This window comes from Drosophila bipectinata, chromosome XL (assembly GCF_030179905.1).
Source record: "Drosophila bipectinata strain 14024-0381.07 chromosome XL, DbipHiC1v2, whole genome shotgun sequence".
NCBI lineage: Eukaryota > Metazoa > Arthropoda > Insecta > Diptera > Drosophilidae > Drosophila > Drosophila bipectinata.
Genome location: NC_091734.1, coordinates 4,908,668 through 4,929,989, shown reverse-complemented (window position 1 = coordinate 4,929,989; position 21,322 = coordinate 4,908,668). Strand labels below are relative to the sequence as shown.

Here is a 21,322-nt window from a genome sequence, read left to right as displayed (position 1 = left end):
ATTATGTTTTTAGATTTTTTCTAAGCTTAACATAAACTTTAGAATGTTTTTTTTAATAAAATTTATAAAAACATTCAAAAAAAGTACCGTTTTTCTCAAAAATATGGCTTTATAGGTCATTATTTTTTGAAAGTTTTTAGTTTGCTTTCAAATACTTGATAAATTAATAAATTCTTTTAATTTGTTATCAAAAAAATTAACCTTTTTGTTAATGGTATTTTAAATATATACTAGATAGATTAGAACACTTTGAATTTCCCGCGCAATTTTTGTATTTTTCCATTGAATTTTAAATCCAATCCCAGCCCCTTGAGGTCTTCTAAAGTCTATAAAAAGCTCTCAAAATAAGATATAAGCCCTCTAACTAGAATTCTTTATAAATTCCATAATAAAATTAATATTTCTTGATATTTTAGAGAGGCAATATATAAAAAAATAAACATCGATTGGCAGGTATGGGCAAAAAAGCTTGCAGTATTTTGGCAATGGTGTCCTTCCGGTACCTTTTCCATAGTTCGGTCACTTTAAGTTTCGCTGCCGCACCGTTATTCCCATCCTCGTTCTGACATCCGGTTGTGCTACGGAGAAAGGCAACATCGTCGGACCGGAGAAAGCAAGTACGTCTGTGATTCCGTCGCCAAAATACACCGGATAATATTTCGCTTGTGAGCCACAAATCAAAAATTCCAAAAAGGTACGATTTTTATTTTTATATATTTTTTTTTCAAGTGTTTCCGAGTGGTATTCGAAGGGTAAACCTTCCCCACACGCGTGTGTTTTTCCAAAAAAAAAAAAATTAACAACATTTAGTTAGTGATTGTTGGGTGTAAGTTGTGTGTGTTTTTTGATGGTGTTTTCTGCGAGAATGGGATGAACTGGCCGAGATGGCCTTAAAGGATAGAAAACATTGAGCCAAAAAAAGTAAAAAAAAAAAGCGGCATGCATCATGTTGCAAGATTTTCTTGCTTCCCTCTGTAGCATCATAACCGCGCTTCGTATTTGTTTTGATTCGTAGTCGAGGTTCGAGGCGGCATTAGTTTTGGTTTTTTTTTTTTTATTTTTTGTATTTCTCGTTTATTTTGAATTATGAGATTTTTTCAAACTCCACGTGTTTGCAGTTTCAGTTTTCTTCCATTCTCCATTCCCATTCTTTTCAAGGTTTTTTTTGGCTTTTATCTTCTCTTTCTTTTTTTTTGGAAACTTGCAAGTATTGAAAACCACGTTTTTAGGTTATAATATGTGTGTTTTTTCGGTTAAGTGTATGTGTGTGTGATGCTTCCATGTGCCTTCATAGTTGTGTTTGTTTTTTTACCAAAATTTCTAAGATTTTTGTCTTGAAATTTATAATTATAATTATAATAGTAAGTCTCATCTAAAGCTAAGGGGATTATAGTTTGGTAACTATTTATAACTAGTTATAAAGTGCTTTAAATTCGCCAAAATTCACTTTCAAAACATATACAAGGGAAGTACTCCAGTACTTGCACTTGCAAATACTTGTATACTTTTCTGTATACAACTCCGTGTAATATGAGTGTATTGTTTAAAGATGTATCGGCATCGTGTTGCCCAGAAAGGTTTTGTTTATAGAAAGAAGAAGAAACGATGCCACGCTTTCAAGAAGACGCCACGCTCTGAAGATGACGCTACTCTTAAGAGTTACTCTATTCTATTTTTTATTTAATTTCTTTTTAATTTCCAGATGTTTTAGAATTTATTTTTTAATGACTTGACTTAGTAAGAGACCTCCGAGATCATTAAAGACATGTGTTCTTCAAGTTCTTTAACTTTTATTTTTTTTTCATAAAAATGAAAAACTGCCTTTGGTGTCCTCTCCAACACCCAGTGGCTATGTATTTAACTTTTCATTGCATTTTTTCCAATTCCGTTAGCCCTGCCGGCTATGTATATATATTTTCCCATTTTCCAATTTAATCAAACTCATATGTCAGAGTAGTGAAATGAAATATCTGCACAAAATACAACTGACATGCATATTAAATTTATTGACTGCCACGCCTCCACGCCTTCATTTAGCTTTAGATAGGCGCTTGGACAGAGCTCCCTCTGTTGGCCAATTACTGACCTGACAGGGTCTATAAGAGTTTTTTTTTATTATTATTGAATTAAAGTCTCTTTCCATTGGCTTTCCACAATGGACGTTTTTGTCTAGCCTGTTTCCTGATCCTGTCTAGCAAAGAGCCTTTTTTTTTTAAAAAAATGATGGAAAAATAAAATGAGAAAAATGAAGGCAATTAGCTTGCTTCAAAGCGGGCAGCTAATTAAAAATTACACCAAATACAATCAGGGCAACAGCCAGGGCTAAGAAAGTGAATTTATGCGGGGATCAGGGGTGTGGGAGTGGGTGCTGGCAGCTGGGAGTTGGGAGTTGGGTGCGTGGGGGCGTGGCAGGGTCAAATCTTGTTGCGTTAATTGCAGGCCAAGACTTCATTTTGACCCAAAGCTCTTGACACGCGTTTAAAAGTGGTCCAAAGTGGTCAGAAATGGCCAGAACTGAGAAATACGTGAGTCACGGTTTTTAAAAATTATTAATTTTTGATAAAAAGTTAAGATATTTTTTATATGTTTTAATAGATAAAATATTTTTGATATTATTTTAAAGGACAAAATTTTTTGTAATTTTTTTTGTTAAACTTTTAAAGTCTATATTTGTTCTAAATTGTTACTTTCTGACAAGTCACAGCTTTTTCTTTGTGATTTTTAAATAAAAAATTTGTTTCTTTAATATTAAGGATTAAATTAAAGTTTATTTGATCTTTTTTTAATAAAAATATAATAGCTTAAAAAGTCAATATTTGATTAAAATATTTCATTATTTGCTCAAAAAAGTAAGGTTTTCTAATAATTTTTTGGTTTCTTCTTCAAAAAAGGAAAGTTTTTTAGAAAAAGTTCTTAAAAAATCCCACATTCTTGAATAGAATACTATTAAACACAATTATATGTATATTTTCAAGATTAACCAAGATATACAGGACCTAAATATTGTCAAAATATTGTTTAAAAATATATATTTTTGAACTTAAATCTTTAAATATTTTGAAAACCCCAAAACTAAAAGCCATTTAAGCCATAAAAGCTAGTCACGTGCTCAGCTCAGCTCTCAGATTTTTGTATTTAGCTTCTAGACTCGTTTTATGCCCGCCCGCCACGCCTCCACCGCCCACGGCCCACGGCCCACGGCCAACGCTGGCCTCAGCTGTCAGTCTGTCAAAATGTGTAGCATACTTTTTTGGGGTCGCTCGGTACTTGAGATGAAGGCGGTACGGCCCCCAAGTCGGTTCAGGCGAGTCTCCCCGGAAAATAAAGAGACAGAAGGAGACATTTGTCAGAAGGGGGGGCTTATGTAATTTGGAGTATACTGACTGGATGAGTGGATGAGTGGGTGGATGGACTGTGGTGGGTGGTTGAAGTTCAAGAGGATGAAAGGAGGAAAAGAGAGCAATGTTGACGCCAAGTTAAGCGATTAAGTGGGCGGGAACGGCGAGAATGCAATTTGCATTCCAAAGCCAAACAGAATCACTGAAAACACAAAAAAAAATGCAAGTCTATATAGAAAACTAGCTAGAGGAAGCAATTAGAAAAAAATAGTAAAATAAAGGAGTGCAAGAGAGAGAGAGAAGAGAAGGATAAACAAGGACAAAGATAGATGAAAAACCAAGGAGTTTCTGTCACCGGAACGGATGTAGTTCCCACTCATCGCTGGCCAAAGGCCAACTACACAAATAGCTATTTGGCGAACTTCTATATAGTATTGTCGGATATATAGAAATATATTATCTCTAAAAACCACATCCACCCCTAGTGCCTGTTACAGCTTGGGAACTTGAACAATTTTTAATTTTGTGCCTTTTTCCGGCTTTTGGTTTTCAAATTTCCGCCAAATTATGTGGAAAGGGTGTGAGGGAGGGGAGTTGTCAAGTGCTGTGGCTTCTTAAATTTCCTCCAAAAAACATCCTTTGAGAAGCACCCCCCTATATATCTTTTTTTCTTAGTGTAAAGGACCTCTCTTTGGGTGAAACTTGCCTTGGCCTGGCAAAATGAAATTTAAATCATAAAATATAATTTTCATTTAATGAATTGGATCAAGTTGCATCTCCTTGTCAGTGTGTGTATGTGTGTCCTGGAAGTCTGTTAGTCAGTGTGTGTATGTGTGTATGAGAAGGTCCTGTATGTGTGTGTGTTGAAATTTACAAATACCCTTATGGGACACAAGCTGCATACATGAATATATGGCATATTTTACTTGAATGACTCGCAAGGCAGCAAAGTGGAAAAATTTTTGCAGTTTGCGAAAATCTTTTGGTGCGAAAAAGTTTGTCCTTCGTCCTTCGTTCTGCCCTCTCACCCCACCACCTTCCCCTTTTTTTTTTTGGTAGCTCTACTGTTATCAATTTGATTGAGTTGAAAGCATCAGCTCTTAGCTCTTCGAAGCATTCCGCAATGAAGCCAGAAAAGCCAGCCAGAAGCAAATATTGAATGCCAGGACACTGAAAGAAATTAAAGAGTACTTTGTGGGTAGAGAAAAAGAAAAGGATCTCTTAAGGACATAACCATTTATCCTACAATATTATATATTTTTTTAATCATCAAATTCTTAGTATTTATTATTTACAGTGTAGTTGGCTTGGCCTAATCCCTGCCAGGTGACATTGGCCCGCTTGGTGGGTTATGCAATAAGCTGTTACCCATTTCCTGTCCCGGCTTCCGAGTGGAGAGCTTTTTGGAAAAAAAAAAAAAAAAAAAAAGAAAGTGCACCACAATGACAAGAGGTATCCTGCCCCGTAAGGAGGCACTAATATAGGGTGCAGGGACATCGCTTGACGTTGGCCTTGCTTGTCCTTATTCGTGTACACGCCACCTCCCCCCCCCACCTTGCTCGTCCTTCTGGCATCTGTGCCTCCATCCGAACTAAACTACATCCCTCCCCTCCCCCCTCTAGATCCTCTAGACCCACAAGGTCTCGCCGTGTTTCATGTTTGTGGGGGCGGTGGGGTGGGCATTGTTTGGGGAAAACTGGCAACAATAACCGACGGCGACAAAGAAATGCAGGAGTGCAGAAGTAGTTTTTCCACAACAGGACATCCATCCAGGACATGCCGAAAAAAGAGAGAGAGCAAAGGATATAATATCCTTTCCTAGTCATCTTCCCTTTTTTTTTTAATTTCCAATCGAAAATTGATCTAAAAATTCATCGTAAATAGCAACGATTATGTGTGCCTTATCGTCCTTTGAGATGGGATGTATTTATGATATCCTTGCAGGATATGGCATACAACTAATTTGCCAATCAACCGATATCGTTGCCAAATCAGCAAACCCATCTCACGTTTGCCATGACTTTGCCCTTTTCCCCATCCTGGCATATCCTTTGGCTGCCCAAATTAATTGGCCAGCCCTCGTTGAGGTCAAAGTTGATGATGTGAATGGGGTTTGTGGCCAATACCCACCCCTCTTAATGGGCCCCCATTTAGTATCCTTGAAACAATCATCGTCCCTGTGCAGGATAACAGGATGGCTGGATGGCTGGGGTGTCAGGTGCCCGATTCGAAGAACTCCTCATCAGTCAGGCGAGTCGGGCCTGAAGTCAAGTGAAGTCAAGTCGGAAGTTGTCAGGCCACTTGGCTTTCCAAATGGAAATTCCTTGTTTATAATTTATCAGAGACAAAGGACAAAGGACGAGTGACGAGTGACTGCACTTGGGGGATTTGGAGATTTGCATGCATAACGAATGTCGGCCACTTGACATGTTTGTCGTCTTCCAGGTCGCCTATCTGCTCCTCTACCTGTTGTTTCATCTTCATAATGAATTATGGAAAGTAGAGTCCTTAAGAAGGACTCATGAGTTCCTCAAGTTCCAATCAAATAAAACTCTTGGGAATTATTTATTAGCACTTGAAACTCGGTCATGCGGGGGGGTTTATGAAAATTAATCCCCAAAACAAGAAACTAAACGAATTGGGATCTTAAGGATCAATAAATGGGGCAGTATCTATTATAATCGAACCAGAAAAACAAACGAATTCGCGGACAAACGGACACGCGGACACAGATTTTGAAGAAGATAAAACCTCATTTCCTTTAAAAGTTTATTAGAAACTCTGTGTACTTTCTATTCCTAGTCTAAAGTTGACTAATAGATGCTTATATAAGTAAGGATCTAGAAAGACTACAGCTTCATAAGCGGACAAACGGACACACGGACATGCGGACACTGACTTTTAAGCAAAAATGTGATATACCTTCAAAGTTTACTATAAAATCTTTGTAAAATCTATTCCTAATCGATAGTTGATCAAAAGATGCTCAGATAACTATAGAACTTAAGAAAATACTATAAAATCAGAGGACAAAACGGACACGCGGACACACGGACACTGCTTTTCAAGCAAACCTCCCATAACCCTTAAAATTTTACAACCAAACCTTTATACCTTCTTCTCAAAAATATTATATCCCCCAGAGAATCCACAAAAAATATGCAAGTTTTAATAATTCTTTTTTTCGTTTTAAGCTTTTTCTTGTTATTTTTCATGTATTTTTGTTGTTGTTGAACCTGTCACAGCGATTAGGGGGCTTTCAAGTGGTACACGCTCTCATATATATATATACATATGTATATATATATATATATATGTATCTCTGTAAAGACAGGCATTGTGCCTTTGTGCTCAAACACATCATAAATATGTTGATTTTGAAATAAGCCAAGAGACGAGCACAGACGAGAGCACTTTAAGGACTAAGGACTGGCATCTGTTTAGTGGGACTCCTCACTACACTCACGAAGCCCAGACGTCGAGACTTTGGCGGAAAATCCTTTTGAATATTGTAGTAGTAGCCCAGGACAACAAATAATAATACAAGGAGTTCGAGGAGTGCGAAAGGATGGCCAGATAATAAAACGCATGTAAATGGGCGCGATGAATACGTAAAGTAGATGAGGCGAAGCGAAATGTAAATTTTTTGGTCCTGCCCGGGGTGGACGGGGCACTCGAGGGTTAAGTGTCGAGGCCGCCGCCAGAAAACGCAGAAAAAAAAAAGAGCACACACCAGTATAAAGGACTTAAGCGGGTCGCTTTGACAACAAAAAAAGACGAAAAAAGCAACAGCTATACAAAAAAAAAAGAAAAAAAAAAACCAAACAAGAAGCAACAGTAAAGCTAAAGGAGGGCGGTGGGCGGTGGCAGGACTCTACACATATGCATGGAAAGCCAGGACCCGAATATTTTCCCTTTTGGGTTTGTTTTCCTTGCCCTTAACATGCCCATTTCGTCCTTGGAGAGAGGGAGGCGGAAAAGGCTGTTTGCGAGGTATCCTGAGGGTATGACATGTCCTTAGAGACTAGAGACCACTAAAGGATATTTAAGGATATTTATAGTCTTTCTCTTTTATATAGCTTGGCTTTTATGTATATTTTTTTGGAATTTTTTTAAAGTCTAGGGTATTTTTAGACTTTTATCCTTTTGACTTTTTAGTTATCCTTGCGTGTCAGTGCTCAAGTGTGTGTGCGATAGTGTGCGTGCGGTTGTCAGGACCTTCCACACTTAATTTGTCATCTGTTGGCGGCGTTTAGCGGATTCCCAAAGTAATTTGTGATAAATGAATGCCAGAGTTGTTTTTATTTGTTCTCCCCAACCCTTTTCTTATTATCCTTTCTTTATTATCCTTTTTATTTCATTTAATTATTTTTTATTTCTTTTATTTTGTTTATCCTTTTTTGTTTTATTTTTAGAAATATTTTTTGAAAACATGGATAACTTGTGGAATACCAAGTCCGTTTCCAGCGACATTCCGAAAGGATCATCGGATGCCCCGGTGTCCAATTCGAATGGAAATGTTGCCCAGTTGGTGGAGCAGGAGGATAGCTCCCAGGTCAATACATCATTGCCGGCACCGCTCCTTCAAACGGTTGAGGTCTCAAACACTGGCTCTGGTGCGGCTCCGATGGCCATTCCGAATCAGATCGCTCCGATCCGCGTAGATGGGCCATCAAATCTCAGCCCGTTTATGGTCAGCTTGCTGCATCGTCCTTCGGCATTGTCTCCATCTCCATTGTCCCCGTACTCGCCAACGGACACGGAATGGTCTTTAAGCTCCAACTTTGGCTCGCCCTCAGAATCGTCATCGATTATTTCCTTGACCACGTCGTCACGACTATCCACATCCATATCCTCATTGGCTTCCCCAACACCGTCGATGTTATCGACTTCAAGCTATGATGTCGATGAGTGCGTCGGCTACTTATCAGGTGATGAGTGGGAGATGGGGCTTCCGTCATGGGAGATAGCTGAGCTAGATAGGTTGGAGGAGCCGGCCGAGCAGGTCATCAGGGATGTGATTGTCTGGGCCCAGAATCCCTATCAGGAGGTCCAGATGACCGACGAGGCCGAAAATGATCAGAATATTGTGAGTTACGATTTCATATCCATAGTAAGGTAGTGTAGTGGTTGTTATCGATAGCCGGTACTTACCAGAAGGACCTGAATATCTGGTAGTACCGGGTATTTATTTTGTATGATATTTTTGTGATTAATAACCTATGCTTTGTACTAACTGTGTACTAAAAATTATTTCAAGACTAAGTCGATAACATTTCGATAAAGGAGTACAGGGCATTATAAGTTGGTTTTTATTATTATTCATTGTTTTTTTTAATTTTTCTAATATTTATTTAGTATTATATGTTAGAGATTAATATCCTATACTTTTTACTAACAAAAATGACTTCAAAACTAAGTCGATAACACACCGATAACTGAGTACCGGGTATGAGTAGCTACTTTTTATTATTTTTCATAACTTTAATATTTTTTTTGAAGTATTTTTAATTTTGTATTATTTTATTAGTTATGATTTCTACTCGATACTCTGTAGTTACCAAAAATAACTTTAAATATAAAGTCGATAAATGAGTTTCCTTGGTATAAGTAGCTGCTTATTATTATTTTATATTATTTTATTATTTATTTAGTATTATTTATTATTATTTTTGATTGTTATTTATAATTTTCTTCATTTCATGTTGATGTTGTAGCGTAAGGATGCATTGGAGAAGATAGTCAAGCGGCTTTAATTTCAAATTCAAACTCATCAAAATCAAAAAATAACTCATGATAACATTCCAAACTGACTTGCATCGCATGCATTGCATCTAGTCCCCAAATAACCATAACCAAGTATTTTGCAAATGTGCCAAAGGAAATAACAACCAAAATTAGTACCTAAATCAAAAAAAAAAAAAAAAAAAAAAAAAAGAAAAAGAATCAACTTTGACATCAAAAAAATACCGGCTGGTCCCTCAGGGAACTTTCATCTTAAGAACGCAAAATTTTTTTTTTTATTTATGCCGCGGATAAAGCATATCATAATTATTATTTTTTTTATTTTTGGATTAACATAATAATATATTATATAAATATGTGCGTTTAATAAATTCCCTGAGCAAAAAAAAATCAAAAACCTTTTAGTTTTTTAGAACTGCAATTTTCATTCTCATATCCCTTGTGGTTTATTTCGCGATTTGGAACAAAAGTTCCATCGTGTTCTTCAGCTTTAACCACAAAGGCCAAGTTCTCGAGTTTGGGGAAAAGTTTTTCGGTTGGAAAACTTGTGTCTTTGGGCTAATTGTTTGCACATTTCCGAAGACTGGCCGACCACCCCATGCACCACCCCGCTCGTTGGTACAATTGAGTTCTTTTGGGTGTCGAAAAGTTTGGGACATTCTCTTTGTGGAATTTAAAATTTCTCATCGGTCAAGGCTGTGCGTGGGCAGTGAATTTTTGGTTGAATTTCGGTTGCAACTCAAGCAGAAGTTGAATGCAATTCGGAAAGGACCTCTCTCGGTCCGGCCAAACACATGCAAAATGCATCCAAACGTCACAAACAGACAAATGATATACGGGTGAGATTGTTGTTCTAACTGTGACTAACGAACTGTGAAATCAAGGATAACTACACTTGGCTTATTAAGTTTGTATATTAAATATTATTAAATTTAAAAAAATATATATTTTAATTAAGTTTATAAAATGAAAGAAGCTAAAAGTTTTATGTATGTAGTGAAGAAAGGATACTAATAAAAATATGAATAAAATTCAAAGGTATCGGGTATCATATAGTTAAGGAAAATCTTTCTATAAATAGTTCCAAAATGAAGACACCTCGTTCCTTTAAAGAGTGGAATCTAGAATAAATTAAGCCCACTTCTAGATAGAAACCTTAAACCTAGAACCCTAATTAAAATAATAATTAAAGACTCTTTTAGAAAAAAAAAGCCAACTGAAATAAAATATCCAGTATCAGGCAATTAAATGGCCTGATTTTTTGTTATTATATTCAGTTTTCAGTTTGTGCCACAAAAAAAATGGGAAAAAAAAACTAAATCACTACGTGCCGTGTGCATATCCTGCGTTAATGTCCTGTGGCGGGGCGTGAGGCTCAGGATGCTGGGGCACAAAAAAAAAAAAAAAAAAAGAAGGAAAGATGGGGGAAGAACGAGTGGACCGCAACATGGCCATTTGATTATCATGCATATTCATTCATGGCCCTTTAGTTGGTCACTTGCCACATGTGGCAAGCGGCAGCCAGCAGCAGGAATGTGGCATATAAATTATGTAACAGCCACTGTTTGGGGCATGGGGCATAAAAGTGCCATTGAAAGAGGTGAGAAACGGCATGGAAGAATTTTCCGATCAAATAGAGGAATTTTCCGGGAAAAAAGTTCGAAACTGATTCGGAAATTCATCTTTAGAGTTTCTCAGTTCTCGTTTCTTGTTATTGCTTTTCTGGGGGGCATTGTTTTGTTGTTGTTTTTTTGGATGGTGTTGGTGTTGTTAAATTTTTTATTGCCAACGAAATATTTACGTGCAACGAAGACAGCCAACGAAGGGGGCCAGGACACTTGAAAAAAATATCTAAGGGGATATCTAACAAACTAAGAGACTTGAAGTTGAAGTTGCTGAAGCTTCTTACTTATTTATAATTATTCAAATTTTTATTTTCTAGGTATTTTTATAGTCTATGTACTATTTTCTTCCAGTGTATAAACCCATAGCATCCTGTACTCTGTACCACTGCCTGCGCTTTGTTTCGTTTTGTTTGCATTTGTTTGATTTATGCGTAAACTTTTTGTTGCCGCTTTTATGTACGAATTGTATTTTGTGAGCCAAACCCACCCTAGCACCCACTCACCCACACACATACACATAACACAGTAGTAGCACACATAAAGGTCCTGCCCAGCTATTCATTGGCATGCAAATATAACGCATACGCAGTGTATGACAATTCCGAGAGGACCACACAACTGGCAATCCGCCTGTTTGGCGGAAAATGTTATTTACTTTTTGGCTCTCGCTCTTGCCTTAATTGATTGCAAAAAGGGGAGGGGCTACAGGACGTTGTAATCCATTTACAGGAGCTGCGGTCAGACGGCCACGAGTATCCAGTCAAGACCACCGCCCACCAGCAATTCAAATTAAACAATAAAATGCCGAAACCGAAAACATTTTGCGGTTTCAGCTTCCTTCATGGAATTAAAGGGGGGGTTGCTATGTACAAGGATGGCGCTGCCTTAAAATGTTAACTTGAAAATCTATTATAAACTTTATGCATTAAATATTTTTGATTAAATCGGTCGAGTCGAGTCAGGAAGGAGGTCCTTCCTCAAACATTTTCAAATTAGAAAGTTTCTTGCGGAAGAAAGAAAAAAAAAAAAAAAGAAACCGGATAAAGTTACAAAATTTGTCCAGGACTACCAGGACTAAGGATTCTAGAGCCAGATCTGACTTGGCTTGGCTTCAAAGTCAGTGTCTTCATTTATTTCGTGTCAGAAACTTTGGAAACAACACTGCGACACTTGCACTGAGAATAATCCTCTCAAATTATATTTCCACAAGGATATGGATACAAGGATCTACAAGGATATAACCGGATAGTGGAATTTCTTTTCTCATAGTGTTTGCATTCCTGGCACTACATATTACATCGCTCAGGAAGTTGAAAGATAATTGGAATGACACCTAGAACGATAAACCGCTGTCGTGGAATGCACCGGCAAGGATAAACCGGTATAGGGATATGCAAATAGAGTCCTTTTTACATTTGATTCCCCCTCCCCCCGCCACCCATGCATTCTATTGTTGCATTGACTTAATGGATAAGTTAACGTTGAATGTTAATTAAATGTAAGAATGTCGGTCGGGACTAAGCCAAGCAAGGACCTTTAAAAATTTAAATGCCAGAGAAAGCTTTAACGCCATGAGACTGCTGTCACAGGACACCAAAAGAGTGTCCTTGTTCTCGCCTCGGCACTTCCTTTTCGGACATTTTCATTGCGGTCCATTTATTTTCTGTCTTTTTTTTTGTGTCCTGCACCCGCATGTGGTGACTGGTAAGCCCACTTGGCTTGGTCCTGCATCTGGCTGGGCCTCGTCCTCTTGTCCTGGCAGGACATACACATACAGGCCATCGAAATGCAATTTCCAGAAAGAGAGAGAGCAGAACCGGAAAGGCAAAAACGAAGGATACCCTCTAAAGGGGAATCCCCCAGCTGTCCGGTTGTCCGCTTGTCCGTTGATGTCCTTTCCTGGCCGCAGCGATAATCGGATTTCCCAACCAACCAACCATCCAGTCGTCCTCCATTAAGCCTCTCTTCCTGGCTCCTTAAGTTTGCAAAAATAAAAGCGGCTTTTCAATCTTGAATATTTTTAAATCTTAAAACCTCTTTTTTTTGCATTTAGATATATATTTTAATGATTTAGGGTTTAGGAAAGAGCTTAATTTTTAGAGAAAAAATGAAATAAAATATTTCAAACAATTTCGAACTCCACACTCTCATTCTGGCACCAAAATAAAGCTTTTTGGTATATCTTTTGTCTAAAATATCTATATATTTTATATATTTCTACTTTAGGACTTTAAAAATGCAAAATTTTGTATCAAAAAAGCTTAAATTTTTAGAGAAAAAATAATGAAATAAAATATTTCAAACAATTTCAAACTCTACACTCTCATTCTGACATCAAAGTATAGCCTTTTATTATTTATTTTAATATTTTGTGGAATTGTGTGAGGCTTTTTTGTATTTCAACCGCCATTGCTGACATCAATTGATTCCATTATCCTGCACACCCATCCCCCCCTACCTCCCTGTCCTCTATACATGAATGTATGCCAATCAAATGGATTATTAGACTGATTATACGGCATAGTCCAACCAGAATGGAGGGGGTGAGAAGGCGACTCTGAATAGCCAGCAGGTGGATATTCATCCTGGTCACGTTGTCATTGAATTGCCAGGACATGCAGTGGGCAGTGGGCAGTGGGCGGCTGGAAACAGGGGGCATGGCAAATGGCATTCAATCCTTAATTGCTTAATTAACATATCGTTTCTACAACAACCACGTTTGAATTTTTGGGAAAATTTGCAGCCAGTGGCGACATCAATGTGGTTCGATTTGCATATCCTGTGAGTGGGCGGACGATCCTAGCGGACGAGTGGAGTGAACAAGGCGCCAGAGGAGGACGAGGCTGGGAAAGTAGGATTCTTTGCCGTTGAGCCGCTGAAGCGGAAGGAAGGCCGCCACATTGGAAGGAAAACGGCTTTTCACGGCAGTTAATAAATTTTTAACTGGTTCCACAATAGCCCGCGAGTTCCGCCAGTTAATGGTAAGTACATGTCCTTAAAAATATCCTTAAAATAAATATTAAATATATATTTTTTTAATTAATCATTTCTAATTCTAATTTATAATTTTTTATCTAATCCACAGACGAGAAACGCGGCGGTGAGCGGCGATGAGCCCGACGAGGAGCAGACATCGACTGGCAGTGTCCCACAGGAGCCCGCCCAGGCGCAGGAGGATATGCCGGCTGGCGAGGATCAGGAGTTGCCCAGCACCGACCAGCAGAAGCTGGAGAGGATTCATCCGTCGACACAGCAGCAGCAGCAGCAGAGACGCCAGCGGCAGCGCAAGAAAGAAAAGCCTCTGGATCCGGATCCGGACACGGACTCTAGCTCTTGCGATGGCGGCGGCTTGAAGGCTAAGCGCAGCACGCGATGGAGGAGTCTCAAAGATGACCAGGACTACGACTACGAAGAGGACGAAGAGGAGGAGGATGAGCAGGATGGGGAGGACGACGAAGAGGGTGAGGAATCCTACGACGATTATGAACAATCCTCAAGGCCAGGACATCGTCCTCCAGCCCGAACTGCCTTGAATGTCCGGAGCAGGCGCAAGACGAAAAACCGCCAGATATCCTATTCCTCGGACCTGGACTTGGGTGGCGCGAACCTCGACCTGGACATCGAAGGCGAGGGTACCAGGCCGATATCCGGCGGAGGCGACTCCGTGGACAAGCGCCGCTGCATCTCCAAGGGACAAATGCGAGAGTTCCGGGAGGCGTTTCGCCTCTTCGACAAGGACGGCGACGGCTGCATCACCAAGGAGGAGCTGGGCACCGTGATGCGATCCCTGGGCCAGTTTGCGCGCGTGGAGGAGCTGCAGGAGATGCTCCAGGAGATCGATGTGGACGGTGAGTAGAAAGGATTCAGTTAAGATTTGTGGGAAATCCACCACTTAATAGATTAAGATATTCCCCTCGAGAATCGGATGAGAATTGGCTGAGATATACCTATAGTTATGGGTCATATAGGGATATCCTGCATTTTCCAAGGCTGAGATATAGACATAGACATGGGTCATATGGGGATATCCTGCATTTTCCAAGGCTGAGATATAGACATAGACATGGGTCATATGGGGATATCCTGCATTTTCCAAGGGGTCCCATCAGAAAAAATGGAAAAAAATCTAAAAAATATTTTGTTGTCAGGTTTTGATGCAGATTGGTGGGAAATCCTCCCACAAATCGTTTGAGGTGCTCCGCTTGAGAATCGGATGAGAATTGGCCGAGATATAGACATAGTTATGGGTCATATAGGGATATCTTACATTTTCCATGGGGTCCCATCAGAAAAAATGGAAAAAAATCTAAAAAATATTTTGTTGTCAGGTTTTGATGCAGATTGGTGGGAAATCATCCCACAAATCGTTTGAGGTGCTCCGCTTGAGAATCGGATGAGAATTGGCCGAGATATAGACATAGTTATGGGTCATATAGGGATATCTTACATTTTCCATGGGGTCCCATCAGAAAAAATGGAAAAAAATCGAAAAAATATTTTGTTGTCAGGTTTTGATGCAGATTGGTGGGAAATCCTCCCACAAATCGTTTGAGGTGCTCCGCTTGAGAATCGGTTGAGAATTGGCAGAGATATAGATATAGTTATGGGTCATATGGGGATATCCTGCATTTTCAAAGGGGTCCCATCAGAAAAAATGGAAAAAAATCTAAAAAATATTTTGTTGTCAGCTTTTGATGCAGATTGGTGGGAAATCCTCCCACAAATCGTTTAAGGTGCTCCGCTTTAGAATCGGATGAGAATTGGGTGAGATATAGACATAGTTATGGGCCATATGGGGATATCCTGCATTTTCCAAGGGGTCCCATCAGAAAAAATGGAAAAAAATCTAAAAAATATTTTGTTGTCAGGTTTTGATGCAGATTGGTGGGAAATCCTCCCACAAATCATTTAAGGTGCTCCGCTTGAGAATCGGTTGAGAATTGGCAGAGATATAGACATAGTTATGGGTCATATGGGGATATCCTGCATTTTCAAAGGGGTCCCATCAGAAAAAATGGAAAAAAATCTAAAAAATATTTTGTTGTCAGCTTTTGATGCAGATTGGTGGGAAATCCTCCCACAAATCGTTTGTGCTCCGCTTGAGAACCGGTTGAGAATTGGCAGAGATATAGACATAGTTATGGGTCATATGGGGATATCCTGCATTTTCAAAGGGGTCCCATCAGAAAAAATGGAAAAAAATCTAAAAAATATTTTGTTGTCAGCTTTTGATGCAGATTGGTGGGAAATCCTCCCACAAATCGTTTGAGGTGCTCCGCTTGAGAATCGGTTGAGAATTGGCCGAGATATAGACATAGTTATGGGTCATATGGGGATATCCTGCATTTTCCAAGGGGTCCCATCAGAAAAAATGGAAAAAAATCTAAAAAATATTTTGTTGTCAGCTTTTGATGCAGATTGGTGGGAAATCCTCCCACAAATCGTTTGAGGTGCTCCGCTTGAGAATCGGTTGAGAATTGGCCGAGATATAGACATAGTTATGGGTCATATGGGGATATCCTGCATTTTCCAAGGGGTCCCATCAGAAAAAATGGAAAAAAATCTAAAAAATATTTTGTTGTCAGCTTTTGATGCAGATTGGTGGGAAATCCTCCCACAAATCGTTTGAGGTGCTCCGCTTGAGAATCGGTTGAGAATTGGCCGAGATATAGACATAGTTATGGGTCATATGGGGATATCCTGCATTTTCCAAGGGGTCCCATCAGAAAAAATGGAAAAAAATCTAAAAAATATTTTGTTGTCAGCTTTTGATGCAGATTGGTGGGAAATCCTCCCACAAATCGTTTGAGGTGCTCCGCTTGAGAATCGGATGAGAATTGGCCGAGATATAGACATAGTTATGGGTCATATGGGGATATCCTGCATTTTCCAAGGGGTCCCATCAGAAAAAAGGAAAAAAATCTAAAAAATATTTTGTTGTCAGGTTTTGATGCAGATTGGTGGGAAATCCTCCCACAAATCGTTTGAGGTGCTCCGCTTGAGAATCGGATGAGAATTGGCCGAGATATAGACATAGTTATGGGTCATATGGGGATATCCTGCATTTTCCAAGGGGTCCCATCAGAAAAAAGGAAAAAAATCTAAAAAATATTTTGTTGTCAGGTTTTGATGCAGATTGGTGGGAAATCCTCCCACAAATCGTTTAAGGTGCTCCGCTTGAGAATTGGGTGAGATATGGATATGGTAATGGGTCATATAGGGATATCCTGAGAATCGGTTGGGAATTGGGTGAGATATACCTATGGTTATGGGTCATATAGGGATATCCCGAGGTTTCTGCCAAAAATCGGAACCTTCAAGTAAGAAATAGTGACTGAAAGTGGGTACTTACCCTATGATGTTATCTTTCAAAAAATAATTATCCAATTTAGCAAACCTGAAAATGGATAATAAATTAGTTGTAATATTTCTGGTATTTAGTTTCTTAAGATTATAATCTTAATTGAAGAAATAATTAAAGCAAGAAAAGTCATAAAGTTGTAAAATGTTTGACTTATTTAACTTTCAGGGGATGGCAATGTCAGCTTTGAGGAGTTTGTGGACATCCTGTCGAATATGACGTACGAGGACAAGTCGGGCTTGTCCTCCGCGGACCAGGAGGAGCGGGAGCTGCGCGATGCCTTCAGGGTGTTCGATAAGCACAATCGTGGCTATATAACGGCCTCCGATTTGCGAGCAGTGTTGCAGTGCCTGGGCGAGGACTTGGACGAAGAGGATAGTAAGTATTAATTTTCCTTAAAACAAATGAAAATATAATCCCCGAACTATTTTGGAAATGCCATTAATCTTTAGTTGAGGACATGATCAAGGAGGTGGATGTGGATGGGGATGGCAGAATCGATTTCTACGAATTCGTGCATGCTCTGGGAGAGCCGGAGGACTCGCAGGAGAATGATGACGAGGAGGAGAACACCACTTCGCCGCTGCCCACACCAAAATCGGCTATATCCCTTAGCTATGATTGAGATGATGGGCCACGTTTAACATTCCAATTTATTCACAAATAATCGATCGATCGAAATGAATCGATAATCGATAATTCATCGATACTAGGTGGGCCAGAGTGTGTGTGAAAATGCAATAAAACGAACCTGGCTTGGGGTTTGAATCAATAATCAATGGACGCCATGGCTCGGTAAGGTATTCGAAGGTTAAACAACTTGAAATAAACGAATATATAAATATAAACACATATATATATTTTTTTTCTAAAACGATTACTAAAATAATATATGTCGATCATATCGATTGACCAGCATTAGCCGAAAACTAATTGAATAGAATTCATTACATTAATTGCATTGCATTGCCAGAACGCACAGCTAATCAAATTGAATTGATGATAATTATGAATAAATATATTGAATAGCCAATTGAATAATCGAATATCCGAAATAATCGATCAAAGGTTTACTTAACATCGATATGTATATCGATATACTTGACTAAATCCAAATTTCAATTCTAGCCACCTCTTTCTCTTTAGCCAATCTATCTCTCTCTCTTTTAAGTCCAATTGAGAATCAAAACTATTTTTAGCTTGTAATCGATAACGATAACGATAACGATAACGATAATGTTGACCTATCCTTCAGACTCTTATTGACATATCCATGGGCCATACCCATACCCGAAATATTACACAAAAATATGGATATATTTCAAGACATATCATTGAAGACGCCTCTGTAAATGTGTTTTTTGTGACCCGTAGGCCCTCCTGCCCCACTAGTCCTTGTAGTCCTTGTATCCTTTTAGCTCATTGCCACACTTCCACTCTCTTTTTGACTAGAGTTTTATGTAATAAGAAATCCATTGATTTAATTAGGATATAATTGCTCAATTATTGTCAAAAAAAAAACACAAATCGCAAAAAAATATGAAAATTCTTTAATTATATTGAATAAACAATTTATTGTAATTTACAAATAACAAAACTTTTAATCGAAAATTCCAATCAAAATCCTTACATTAAAAAGAAAAACAAATACAAAAAACAAACACAAATCCTAAATAAAATAAATGACAAAAAAAAAAATAAAACAAAATGTATTTCATTTAATAACGAAATGGGGGGGGGGGGGGGGTGGGGGTGGAATTATTTATTAAATGGCTTTTGGTGGCTGAATAATAAGGCTTCTCCAAGGACCTCTTCGAGGACAGCCTTTAACAACAATTTAAAGCAATTTTCAAAAAATAAATTAGCAATTACCGAAGCTCAACCTGGCAACCGACCCTTGGGGGGGGGCCGGCATTTATTTATTTATTTTTATTTTTTTTTTTTTGTTGACATCCTCGATAGCTGTGGCAACGAGCACAAATATTGAAGGGGGGGGGAGACACATTGGGACACATTGGTGGACCTGACCGACTGCTGAGCGCTGAACAGATTGCGGTCCACAGCTGTGGGTTGTTCCCAGGGTGCTTCACTTGACCAATCCTCCCACCACCCAGCTACCCATTTCTCATACCCTTCCAGGACATCCCCTTCATTGTCATTGTACACTCAAAGAATAAAAATGAAATTCATAAAAAAAAAGATTTATAAAAATTTATCAAAACTGTAAGAGAGTTTCTATAAATAATATGTTTAAAATTAAAAACTGTTTTTAGAAATTCTGATTAAAAAAAAAGGTTAAAAAATAATATATGTTTTCAGTGTACTTGTGAGAGCAACGTAGACAAAAGTTACGTTAATGGTCAAGTGCTCAAGTGCTTGGCCAGCAAAATTATGATGTTGTCCCCGAGGACACACCCCTCATACTAGTAGCTGCCAACTGCCATTATGCCCCCTCTCCTTGCCATCACCCCCTCCATATCCACTCATAAATACTCATAGTTGAGTTTGGTTTTGCGGTGCGTATACGTAATGTTTTTGTTAACGCTTTTCCATTGACTCACTCACTCACGATGAGTGGCAGTCGGAATTCAAGGACTATGGCTCTATGCTAATGCCATGGACTATGGCCATTAGCAGCATTCAACCCTCTTTTGAAAATTCAACATCCCGTGGGGCAATCGAGGACTAAATCGATGTTTCAAGTGACTGACTAAGAGTCCTGGGCCTAGGGTCCTAGGTTTTCTATACAGATCGGAGGTGCAAGAGACTATAGAACTGGTTACCCTGGCTTTCTCTTTAATATTTATTTAATAAAATAAAATTTAATCTTTAAAAAATATCATACTATAGTAGGGATATCATAACGTAGATCTTAATTTCTAGAGTTATGGAAACTTTCTATAAAAAAATCTTGAGATTTAAGAATTTTTAATAAAAAAATACATTTCTCATAATCTGAATAACTTTATTTTATGTTTAAAATTTTGTAAAAATAGTATTTATTTTATTTAGACCTCTTGCGCCTTAATAACTTTTAAAATCGTATTTCAAAAAATTAAAAACAAAGCCTTTTTGTTTCTAAATTTAATATTTAAATGAGTCATTTTATCATTACATCATTAGTTACAATATCTTGATGTACAGGAATATTTTTAATCCACCAAAACCAAAAGAAAAAAACAAGGTTATAATAACTAAAAATTTCCAAAAACTCAATATTCTATACGAGGGGTATCATAGAATGCTCAACACAGCTAGAAACTTGATAATTGCCAGTGGCTTAACGGTTGTTGTTGTTGTTGACTGATTAGAATTCAGGTAAGAGTATTGGAGGCCGTCCCCCATCTTTGAGGACCACAACCGTTAAGTAGCCAGTCAGTCCCCAGTCGGGCTCTTCTGTTTCCGGTTTTTGTTCCATTTTTCTCATCATTTGACTTCTGAATTCGCATAGCCATTGTGTTGCCATTGTTATTATTTCTAATTAATTTTAATGAGAAGCTTTAACCAATTGATTGATTGATTGATTGATTGAATAATTGACTCGATTGATTGTTTGATTGATGAGTGGCTTGTCGGTTATAAAAAATATATATATAGAGGGAGTTTTATTTGAATGGAACAATTAAGAACAAGTGCTTCTGGTGGCAATGGCGGTTCAATTACTGACGAAGATTAGTGGTCATCGATGGAGATCCTGTTGGCTTCATTTCCAGCTCCTTCGCCTTCTCTTTCTCCTTTTCCTTCTCCTTTTCCTTTTCCAGCTGCTTTTGCTTGAGCATCTTGTTGCGCAGCAGTACCTCCAGTTGGAGACAGAACTCTGACTTGGCAATGCCCGTATCAAGATATACCTCGTTCTTGTTATTGCCACGTTTTCCACAACGATTGCCCAGCTCTTGTATGGTATTCAGTCCACCACCAGTTCCCCCACCGGAACCGGTCTTCCCCTCCAGAAGCAACGAGGAGGCGGAGGCGGAGCCGGATCGGCGTTTGCCGCGCAAGTAGCTATAACCCGGTAGCCAGCGTCGGAGCAGACGGTCCAGCCTGTAAAGGAATCCCAGCTTGCTGGCAGTGGAGGAGCTGCCGTGACTGTCGCTCTCATTTAGTACAACTGGATTCATCTCCCGACTGGCCAAGCTCATTGTGCAATTCCTATTTTTTCTATATATCTCTCTCTATGTTTTTTATTTTATTTTATTTTGTTTTCTGTTAGAGGCTTCTAGTCTCGTTCTGGCTTTCTGGGTTTCTAAATATAC

The 21,322-nt window shown here is 38.7% G+C and overlaps 2 protein-coding genes across 3 annotated transcripts; one reads left to right on the top strand and one right to left on the bottom strand.

The window, feature by feature from the left end:
- The first annotated feature begins 508 nt into the window (after positions 1 to 508).
- On the top strand, positions 509 to 18,734 carry LOC108130400 (uncharacterized). 2 transcript variants are annotated; one of them, XM_017248808.3, is made up of 5 exons: positions 509 to 694; positions 13,452 to 13,689; positions 13,794 to 14,556; positions 17,238 to 17,447; positions 17,522 to 18,734. In XM_017248808.3, exons 2-5 carry the CDS (start codon positions 13,687 to 13,689, stop codon positions 17,692 to 17,694), a joined length of 1,149 nt encoding a protein of 382 aa, XP_017104297.1. In that variant the 5' UTR covers positions 509 to 694; positions 13,452 to 13,686; the 3' UTR covers positions 17,695 to 18,734. The 2 variants fall into 2 exon arrangements, with proteins under 2 accessions (XP_017104297.1, XP_017104286.2); XM_017248797.3 differs by lacking the exons at positions 13,452 to 13,689; positions 13,794 to 14,556; positions 17,238 to 17,447; positions 17,522 to 18,734 and adding exons at positions 7,754 to 8,427; positions 9,056 to 9,284 and having other exon boundaries at positions 527 to 694.
- Positions 18,735 to 20,174: 1,440 nt separating this feature from the next.
- LOC108130336 (uncharacterized) lies at positions 20,175 to 21,322 on the bottom strand. Its single transcript, XM_017248736.3, has one exon. The coding sequence runs from the start codon at positions 21,206 to 21,208 to the stop codon at positions 20,729 to 20,731; it is 480 nt and encodes a 159-aa protein (XP_017104225.2). The 5' UTR covers positions 21,209 to 21,322; the 3' UTR covers positions 20,175 to 20,728.

Bases quoted from the DNA above. Each gene is read 5' to 3' on its own strand.
- LOC108130336 (XM_017248736.3), bottom strand. From the start codon at position 21,208: ATGAGCTTGGCCAGTCGGGAGATGAATCCAGTTGTACTAAATGAGAGC.
- LOC108130400 (XM_017248808.3), top strand. The intron at 14,557-17,237 runs GTGAGTAGAAAG...TTTAACTTTCAG, and splicing joins CCAGGAGATCGATGTGGACG to GGGATGGCAATGTCAGCTTT. The intron at 17,448-17,521 runs GTAAGTATTAAT...ATTAATCTTTAG, and splicing joins GGACTTGGACGAAGAGGATA to TTGAGGACATGATCAAGGAG.